The following is a 10957-nucleotide window of genomic DNA, read 5'->3' on the forward strand; positions in this document are numbered from 1 at the left end:
AGTTAACTATGGCAGACCTGAAAAATAATACAGGAAAACTTGGAAAGCTTAGTACTTGAGACATGAGTGTGTATTTTATTTCTAGTGAATTGTTTGGTTTTACTGGATAATTATCAGGTTTTATTTAGTAGCCTGTATAATATGAGTGGCATGTTGGTGCTGCTTCTAATGAGTAAACAGCTATTTCAGGTGTTTTGCATTTTTGGTGTATATTATAGTTAGAGAAACTGAGGAGTCATGTAGTCCAGAGGTTCCCAAACTGGTGGGGCTGCAGAATCACCTGGGGAGCATGTTCAACCTAGATTCTCAAGTCCTACCCTCAGAGATACTGGTTAAATTGATTGGGTTAAAGCTGGAAAATTACATGCAGATGCAGCATTTGACGGTATCCCTTGTATAGATCAGGAAACTAAGGCCCAGCTCACACAGTGTTAGAACCAGGACTTGGTGATAATTAGCTAAGTTAATTAAGAACTAGGAAAATGTTAAGAATCATTCAACATTTTAATTAATGCACCGGGCTCTGGAACTTACTAAGACATGGTGCCTGCTCTTAAAGACAGCTAGAGGAGACAAACATAACATAAATACTAGTATGAAGTCAAAAAGACTGTTTTAGCAATAACAGTTACTTTGGAATCGTGACTGAGGAAGTAGCTGGAGAGAGTCAGGAAGGCTCCTTGGAGGAGGTGGCATTTGATCTGAGCCTTGAAGGGATGAGAAGCCTGCCTGGCAAAGGACAAAGAGGGAGATAACATGCAGAAGTGTGGAGTCATAAAGCACAGTGTGCTTGGAGAAGACAGCCTATCCTTTATAGTTGGACTGTGGATTGGAGTTGGGGAAATGAGGCTAAAAAAGACAGGCTGGGCTGAACACTGAAGAAACTGAAGGTCTCTTTGCCAGGAATTTTAATACCACATGTGCAAAGGAGGTTTTTGAGCCTGGGTGGCTTGCTTAGATAGAACTTTTGGACAGATAATTACGGCTTTATTCTGGAGGGAGATTTGGAAAGACAATGACTAGAAGTTGTCATTATTATTGCTTTTTTTTGTTAGCAACTTTTGTAATTGAATGAGCCTAATGATAGCAGCCTTTCCCTTATCAGGGATTTAGGTTGTTTTTCTTGTTCTGCATAGTACTCGTGTGTATGAGGCTTTTTGCCTCTTATTTCTAAGGATAAGTCTCCAAAAATAGTATTAACAGATCAAAAGATACGATCCACGTGACACCTCAGTATTTTTATTTTTTTACAGTAGAGTGTGTTAATTTTCTGCAACACAAGCAGTATAAAAATAGTTTCACTACATTAATAGCATTTGGTGCTTTTTTAAAGTTATGCTAATTTAGTGGTTTGCTTTAATTTCCCTTTTTCTGATTAGCAAGGGTTTTTTCCTCTGTGTGTACTAGTATTAACTCCTATGTTAATTTCTGTATTAATATTTTAATTACCTTTCTCTTTCCATTTCACAAGTTTTCATATTTCTCAAGTTAAACTGCCAAATAGTTTTTAAAAATATTTGAGAAAGCATTAGTATTACTTTTACAAATACATAAACCTTATAATCTCTTGGTATAAAATAAATTTACTGTTTTTAATATTTGCCTTTCACATGAATATTTGGTTAGTATCTTCAAGCCAGTATTCATCTAAGTGACATCCACTGTTCTACTTTTAGTTCTTCTTGTATAAGAACTAATATCATGCTATTAAACAACAAGTCAGGCCGGGCATGGTGGAACACACTTCTAATTGCAGCACTTTGGGAGGCTGAGGCGGGAGGATAGCTTGAGGCCAGGAGTTCAAGACCAGCCTGGGCAAAATAGCAAGACCTTGTCTACAAAAAAATTTTAAAAATTAGCTGGGCATGGTGGTATGCACCTAGTTTCTCATGAGGCTTGAGTGGGGAGGATTGCTCAAGCCTAGGAGGTCAATGCTATAGTGAGTCGTGATTGCACCACCATATCCAGCCTGGGCAACAGAGTAAAACTCTGTCTCTTAAAAATTTCTTTTTAAATTTAAAATTTAAGCAAGTCATGAAGTTTGTGGTGTTCTCATTCAGAATTTTACCTTGATATTGAACTCGATTACATTTATTTAAAACTTATGTTAAATTAAAGCTACTTTGACTACATGTTTTAAAATTAAAATTATATCATACATGGCCACTATTGGAAAACCCGATTTACCTGTAAGCTTACAGTGTCCAGACTTTCCTCAAGGTGATCTTTTCTGTAGTTATCAAAAGCAGTTACTGTATTCTTACTGTAGTAAGGGATTGAGTTCTCTACTGAGATGGTATAGCTTTATTCTAAGCAACCACAATCTGAATGGATGCTTTTCTTTCTCAAGGTGATCCAATAAAGCTGTCATTAATTAAGAGGAAAATGCATTTCTTCTCCTTCTTACATATTTTGAGTTTTCTGATTCTAAGTGTCCCCCGCTTCTTGTGTCAGAATTTTATAAGGGGGCCAAGGAAGGGAAGCATAGCCCTTGAAAAGTACCGCATGGTCTAGTCAAAAGCACAAGTCAGGCATATTGGATCTCTCCACTATGGCAGAGTCTGGGTTACTAGCTTGTGGCGGGCCTAAGAATTTAAACTCACCTCTTCTACTTAAGTAGCTGGTCCACTTTAGTGGGCTGGAAGCATCTGGCCAATTGCCTGTGGCTACCATTTTGTATCACTGAAAGCGGGGATGTGCTATGCTGGCAGACTTGGGCCAATTAGGAATTTTATTTGAAGTTTGATGTAATTAATTATATAAATTTGACCTGTTAAATCTGAGGAAGGGTTGTTTCAAAACACTAATTTTTGTATATTAAAAATAATGAGGCCAGGCATGGTGGCTCACACCTGTAATCCCGACACTTTGGGAAGCTGAGGTGGGCAGACCACTTAAGGCCAGGCATTCGAGACCATTCTGGCCAACATAGTGAAACCCCATCTCTACTAAAAATACAAAAACTTAGCCGGCCATGGTGGTAGGCATCTGTAATCCCAGCTACTTGGGAGGCTGAGGCAGGAGAATCGCTTGAACCCAGGAGGCGGAGGTTTGTAGTAAGTCGAGATTGCGCCACTGCATTCAAGCCTGGGCAACAGAGTCTCTGTTTTAAAAAAAAAAAAAAGTCTGCCTTCTATACCCTTAGCTATATATACTTCCATAAACATGGTTAACAATTTCTTGTGTGAACTTCCAGAAATTTCCTATGCATATTAAATCATATTTATATTAAAATATGTATCTTGTCTATCCTTTAACAAAATAGAAATGGGAGCCGTTCCACATATACATACAGTTTTATACCCTGCTTTTTGGACTTACTGTCTTATAGCCATCTTTGTATGCTAGCACATGTAGATGTTCTTCATTCTTTTTAAAAACAATGTTGAGTAATGTTACAGCTCTTTTAGAATTTGTCTGGCAGGCTTTCCAGTTTTTGCGGGAAAGTCCCCCCCCAAAAAATATTAAAAAGTAAAAACTAAAAACAATATTGAAGATTTTCTAAAATTTTTTTGCTACCTCTAACAATGCTGCAGTGTAAATCCTTGTATATACATGCATCTTTGTGTACTTCTATCTATTGGTTAAATTTCTAGGGATAGAATTGCTGGGTCGAAAAAGTACTATCACATTATTCCCCAAATTTATATGCCAATTTAAAAACTAAGAATTTATGAAAAGTACCTAATCTAAATTTTGAAGGAGAATGAAATTAGGGTTAAACCTTCCATGTGCACTATACATGTCTAAACTACAAAATATACTCACTACTAATACTGGACACCCTCATTTGGCTTGCACACATAGTATTTTCTTAAAATGGACCCAAAGTGAAAGAAAGTCTGTCACCTCAGCAAAAGAAATTAGGGCAGTCCCGTAGGAGGAAATGCTGATTTTAGGAATTGGTTTAGAATTGGTTTCAAAAATCAGGTGAAATACTTTGCCCCATAATGATTTTATATTTGTAAAATTTAAGAAGCTATGTAAATATAAGCATTTATTTCTCTTTAAGTTTGATCAGGGTATTTTCCTTTTATCCCTTGCAAATTCAGCCTTTTCTTAAATCTCCATATCTCTGCCTCTATCTCCATAGCAACAATGTCCTCTGAAAACCTGATCCAGGTTCAAGAACGTGCCATCTAACAATGATAGTGTTGGTATGCTTAAAATGACTTTTTGTTAGGCAGCTGGATTTTCAATGTTTTTAAAATGCTGGTCTGTCTCAACCAGATGCAATAGAAGGGGTGGCCTGTGGATTATGTATTTGTCTTCCTTTTGTTGCTGGGTCATTTATATTTAATACTTTGTTTTTCTGATAATCTTAATGAATACTTGTGTAATATATTCCACAGATTTCAATGGGACAGATGTTACAAGATTTTGGAAAATTTCTTGGGATGTTTCTTCTTGTTTTGTTTTCTTTCACAATTGGACTGACACAACTGTATGATAAAGGATATACTTCAAAGGAGCAGAAAGACTGTGTAGGCATATTCTGTGAACAGCAAAGCAATGATACCTTCCATTCGTGAGTGTCTTTTAAATGTTTTAGTAAATATATTTGTCTTTTAACCATCTTCTATATGAATTAGTATCTATAGAAATGGAACTTGAAATTTTCTTTAAGAAATTCCTTATTAATGTTCATAAACTTTAATAAATACTTATTTTTCATGAGTCACTATAGTCATCTTTACATACAGAATCTTAAACAGTGGGTCCAAGTTATTACCTTGTCTTCCCTACTGCAGTCTATCTTAACAGAGGAATTATTGGCATCTTGTGTGTTCTTAGCATTTTGAGCAATTCTTTGTCAGTCCCATATATTGCAAGATGTTCAGCATCTCTGTCCTTCAGGTATTAAATGTCAGTAGCAACTCTCAGTCATTGTTACAGCCAGAAACACTCACAGCTTCAACACTTTTTAAGAGGTCATTAGAATTGAGAATCATTAGAACTTCATGAACATTTTTTTCTCTAATGTATCATAAGGATTTGAACACCTTGTTTTGAGTAAACAAAATACCTCCCCTCATTTTTAAATAAAACAATGGAGAGAAAGGGTGTGGAAGGACACATTTGTCATGTTCCTATTATGTGTCAACTATTCTTTAGTTATTTTGTGTGTCATCTTATGTAAAGAGTAAGATTAATGAGTGTCAGTGTAGCATTTACTATATACCAGACAATGCTCTAAGTGCTGAGCAAATGAAGCATTAGTAAACAAAACTACCCTGATGAAGCTTAACATTCTAGGGAGGTGATACAGGCAATAAAAAGAGGAGTAGAATACTTACTATGTTACACAGTGGTCGGGGCTACAAAGACAAATAAAGCATGAGCTAAAGAGCATCTGTGTGTCAGAGTTCAGTTTTAGCTAAAGAGCTAGGGAGTGCCCCAGAAGAGATAACATTCATGTGAGGATCTAAAGCTGGTAAAGGAGCAAGCCATGAAGAAGATTTCTGGGGGAAGAGCATTTACAGAGAGAGAGAACAGCAAAGGCCAGTGTCCAGAGGTAGGAGCATGACTGGCATGTTCAAGAAAATGCCAGGCAGGCAGTGTGGATGCAATGTGTTGAATTGGAGGGGGAGTTGTAGGAAATGAAGTCAGAAAGGTAATGGGGATCATGTAGGACCTTTTTGCCCTTGTAAGGATTTTGAGTTACTGAAATTGAGAGTTATTTGAAGGTTTTGAGCAGAGGTGTGACAAAATCTAATTAGATATTAACAAATCATATAGGCTGCCTTGTTGAGAACAGACAGAAAGGCAGCAAGGGGTTAAACAGTTATGAATAATTTATCTTCTTAGGGCCTCTTTATTTAAAGTAATACATATCTGTACTGTGGAAATCAACATCATTTTTAAATAAAGAATTGTTCATGGATTATCAATATTTTATTTAAATAATTTTGATATAAACAAATTATTCGTTTTTGCTAATTTCTTTAATTGCCTTTTAAACAGAAATGCAATTGTCTTTACAGGTTCATTGGCACCTGCTTTGCTTTGTTCTGGTATATTTTCTCCTTAGCGCATGTCGCAATCTTTGTCACAAGATTTAGCTATGGAGAAGAACTGCAGTCCTTTGTGGGAGCTGTCATTGTTGGTACATACAATGTGGTGGTTGTGATTGTGCTTACCAAACTGCTGGTGGCAATGCTTCATAAAAGTTTTCAGTTGATAGCAGTAAGTTCATTCTTTTAAAAACTTTATATTCTCCTCAGACCATACTAAGTGCATACAATAGATAAGAGAGCCAAAGATTATAAGATTATAAGAATTGAAAAATAGTATTTTAAAATTAACTATAGATTTTTAAAATGTAAGTAATGTATAATAATTGCAAATGTTGAACAAAACTTTTTCTACAAGGTGTGGAAATATCCCCCATATTTGTGTGTGTATTCATATTCTACTTTGCTTTTTAATTTGCCTTTTATATAGAATCATGAAGACAAAGAATGGAAGTTTGCTCGAGCGAAGTTATGGCTTAGCTACTTTGATGATAAATGTACATTACCTCCACCTTTCAACATCATTCCTTCACCAAAGACTATCTGCTATATGATTAGTAGCCTCAGTAAGTGGATTTGCTCTCATACATCAACAGGCAAGGTCAAACGGCAAAACAGTTTAAAGGTAAGAAATTAGAAGCTTGAATGGCAACATAAAAGTTTTAACAATTCCTAATCTCAGATATTTCTTAAAGCATAAGTATGCAAGTTCCCTAAGGGCTGTGACTGTCTGACTTTTTTCACTGCTATATTCCCTAATGTATGGCATTGCATCCAACATAAAGTAAGGATTCAATAAATACTATTGAGAGTGAGAGGGCTGGGCGCGGTAGCTCACGCTTGTGATCCCAGCACTTTGGGAGGCTGAGGCAAGCACATCACTTGAGGTCAGGAGTTCGAGACCAGCCTGGCCAACATGGTGAAACCCCGTCTCTACTGAAAACACAAAAATTAGCTGGGTGTGGTGGTGCATGCCTGTTGTCCCAGCTACTCAGGAGGCTGAGACAGTAGGATCGCTTGAACCCAGGAGGTGGAGGTTGCAGTGAGCCAGGATCACACTACTGCACTCCAGCCTGGGTGACAGAGCGAGACTCCACCTCAAAACAAATATATATGTGTGTGTGTGTGTGTGTGTGTGTACATACACATACATATAATTATTAAGAATGAGAGACAGTACTGAGATTTTTTTTTTACTTTTCAGATTCCTCCAATATATAAAATTTCATCTCATAGTTTTAAAACATGGGAAATATTCGAAATACCTATTCTGTCAGTGTAGCTAAAGAATGACTACTAGAATCAGCTCATATTTTTCTGGTTCTTCTTGAAAGTCATTCAATACATCAGTAATTCAATATATGTTACTATAAACCAGGGGTTGGGACATTTTTTCTGTAAAGGTCCAGATAGTAAATAGTTTACACTTTTCAGGCTGAGACAAAATCAGAGATATTGTGTAAGCAGTGATACAATAAGAAAGAAAAATTTTCACAAAACTTTTATGGATAAAATTCAAAATATGACAATAACAGTAATAATTTTTTAAATACAGGTCTACTAGTGAAAAGAATGGAATTCCTTTTGGGAGGGGATAAATTTTCACTTAACTAGAGTTTAAAATTAATGTTATTATCAGTTGATGATAAATGTTCATCTGTAAAATCTATTCTTAGCTCACAGGCTGTAAAGTCAGGATATGGACCATATTTGGCCTGTGGGTTGTAGTTTGCCAATCCCTGCTATAAACTAAGGATTCCTAAGACTAATTTTTTTTCAATCAAGATAAGCATAAAATTAAATGCATTAAACTAATATGCAGGCTATATTTGTTTTAAACAAGTGTTGAATATTATACCAAGTAGTAGCAAAACTATAGTCTAATAAAGCATTTAAAGATGTGTTTGTGTCTGTGAATATATTTTTGAACTCTACCTCATTTAAATATTATTTCTGCATATCCTTAGTATCATATTGTTGTTTTGAAGGAATGGAGAAATTTAAAACAGAAGAGAGATGAAAACTATCAAAAAGTGATGTGCTGCCTAGTGCATCGTTACTTGACTTCCATGAGACAGAAGATGCAAAGTACAGATCAAGCAACTGTGGAAAATCTAAATGAACTGCGTCAAGATCTGTCAAAATTCCGAAATGAAATAAGAGATTTACTTGGCTTTCGGACTTCTAAATATGCTATGTTTTATCCAAGAAATTAACCATTTTCTAAATCATGAAGAGAATAATTTTCAATAACAGATCCAAAAGACTATATTGCATAACTTGCAATGAAATTAATGAGATATATATTGAAATAAAGAATTATGTAAAAGCCATTCTTTAAAATATTTATAGCATAAATATATGTTATGTAAAGTATGTATATTGAATTAGTTTTTTAAAACCTTCTGTTAGTGGCTTTTTGCAGAAGCAAAACAGATTAAGTAGATTTTGTTAGCATGCTGCTTGGTTTTCTCACTTAGTGCTTTAAAATGTTTTCTTTTTATGTTTTAGAGGGGCAGTTATAATAAAATGAAGATCGGCAAATGTGGGCTGATCTCCTTCATAGGATACACTTGAAATATAGAAGTTATGTTTTAAATATCTGTTTTAGGAGTTCACGTATGGTTCAGTATTAAGTTTAGGAGTATAATTTTATCTAAAATAATAGTCTATTTTTTTCTTTTGTATTTTGTTATAATCTTAAGCAACAAAGAAAAAACCCTAATATTTGCATCTATTTATGTCTTTCAATTTAAATTCACTTCAGTTTTTGTTATTGTAATATATTTACCTTTACATGGTTATAATCACTTTATATTTTTAACGTTTTTTTCACTTAATATTTTATATATACGTTTCCATGTACTGATGTAGTTAGTCCACATATTTAAATTTTTATAGAATTATATAGTTTTTGAAAAATATAGTCAGTAGGTGTTTTATTTTTTAGCTAGAGCATTCAATTATGTTTATAAGTTTGCGTAGCTACTTGTCGACATTTGGTTGGTTTTAATTTTTTCGTATCATAATAGTCCTATTTTTTTTTTTAAGTTGGAGTGAATGTTTATAGTTTTAAGATAGGAGACACTTTATCACATGTAGTCACAACCTGTTTTCTTTTGTAAAACATAGGAAGTCTGTTTAATGGAATGATTTGTTTTGTATTTGGACTAAGGTTCTTGAGCTTATCTCCCAAGGTACTTTCCAGAATTTAACATAGCTTCTATAAAAGTGACTTCATACTTATTTGTGGATCATTCTTGCTGCTTAAGATGAAAATCATTGGTTTTTTAAAATTAGAGAATAAAATATATATTTAAATTTTTTGTGTGTTCACATAAAGGAATGTAGCTAAAATGTTTTCATAGGCTATTATATATTCTTGCAGCATTTCCAGTTAAGTGGGTATTAGGTATATAATTCTCTTCTTAACTGAATGTCAGATGGTCTTACGCCACGGGGTGCAGGTAACTCTTGGTCTGTAAGCACCACTGATCCAGGGATCATTGTCTAAATAGGTTAGTATTGTGTTTCATCTTGCTTTTGCATTTTTATTGTTTAATTTCTAAATTTTAAGTGTTCCCTCTTTGGGGCAAATTCTTATAAAAATGTTTATTGTAAAGTTATATATTTTGTCTACAATGGGATTATGCACTTCCCAATTGGGAGTTTACATCTGGATTTTTAGTCATTCTAAAAAACACCTAATTATTAAAACATTTATAGAGTGCCTACTGTATGCATGAGTTGAGTTGCCTATGAGGTACATTTTGAATGACAGCATCTTGTAAGAAAAAAGGTGAATAAAATTTGACATTAGATGATAAATGGATAGAGTCTGTCCATTGTATTACCAATTTTTAAAAGTTGAGATATACAGTAGTCCCCCTTTATCTGCAGTTTCACTTTCCATGGTTTCAGTTACCCACAGTCAATCATAGTCCAAAAATATTGAATGAAAAATTCCAGAAATGTCTTGAGGTTTTGTTTGTTTATTTCTTAGAGACAGGGTCTCTCTTTGCCCATACTCTCTGTGCAGTGGCATGATGATAGCTCACTGCAGCCTCGAACTCTTGGGCTCAAGCAATCCTCCTGCCTCAGCCTCCCAAATTGCTGGGATTACAAGTGTGAGCCTCCATGCTCAGACAATTCGTAAGTTCTAAGTTGTTCACTGTTCTGAGTCATATGATGAAATCTCATGCCATCCTGCCTGTGCATGAATCATCCCTTTGTTCAGCATATTCACACAGTATATACTATCCACCACTTTATCACTTAGCATCATTCTCTGTTATCAGATTGACTGTCATGGCATCCCACTGCTTGTGTAACCCTTGCTTTATGTGTAACCCTAATTTTACTTTATAATGGCCCCAAAGTGCAAGAGTTGTGATGCAGGCAATTTGAATACGCCAACGAGAAGCTGTAGCCTGCTTCCTTTAAGTGAAAAGGTGAAAGCTCTTGACTTAAGGAACTTCAGGAAAGAGAAAAAATGTACATATGGTAACATCTACAGTAAGAACGAATCTTTTGCCTGGGAAATTGTGAAAAAGAAAAAAAATCTATGCTAATTTTGCTGTTACACCTGAAACTGCAAAAGTTACAGCCACAGTGTGGGAAGTGCTTAGTTAAGATGGAAAAGGCATTAAATCTGTGGATAGATGGTATGAACAGAAGCGTGTTCCAGTTAACAGCAGTTGGGCTCAGAAGTATCTGTGGTTTCAGGCATCCACTGGGGTCTTGGAACATATCCCCTGTGGATAAGGGGCGACTACTGTGCCATGTTTTGAAATAATCTGCCAAAACAAAGACCTGTATGTGAACATTTCTAGAAGCTGTATTCATGCTGTCAAACTGAAAACAACCAAATGTCCATTAACTAGTGACTGGATCAGCAAATTGTACATCCATACAATGACAATTTATGCAGCAGTAAAAAGGAA

General features: G+C 35.1%; 1 protein-coding gene and 1 non-coding gene across 5 annotated transcripts in view; both read left to right on the forward strand.

Annotated features, from left to right (window-relative positions):
- Positions 1 to 9842, forward strand: part of LOC104656744 (short transient receptor potential channel 1) — an 80512-nt gene extending 70670 nt beyond the window's left edge. For all 4 annotated transcript variants that reach the window (XM_030934869.1, XM_030934871.1, XM_030934873.1 and 1 more), the window contains 4 exons: positions 4353 to 4528; positions 5985 to 6186; positions 6445 to 6639; positions 8003 to 9842. In XM_030934869.1, the coding sequence (XP_030790729.1) occupies positions 4353 to 4528; positions 5985 to 6186; positions 6445 to 6639; positions 8003 to 8230 (801 nt within the window). In that variant the 3' untranslated portion in view covers positions 8231 to 9842. The remainder of the gene's footprint in view (positions 1 to 4352; positions 4529 to 5984; positions 6187 to 6444; positions 6640 to 8002) is intronic.
- Positions 3391 to 3452, forward strand: LOC115892138. The gene has a single exon (XR_004052025.1). It is a non-coding gene; the product is annotated as a U7 small nuclear RNA (small nuclear RNA).
- Positions 9843 to 10957: the final 1115 nt, after the last annotated feature.

This window comes from Rhinopithecus roxellana, chromosome 1, assembly GCF_007565055.1.
Source record: "Rhinopithecus roxellana isolate Shanxi Qingling chromosome 1, ASM756505v1, whole genome shotgun sequence".
Lineage (NCBI taxonomy): Eukaryota > Metazoa > Chordata > Mammalia > Primates > Cercopithecidae > Rhinopithecus > Rhinopithecus roxellana.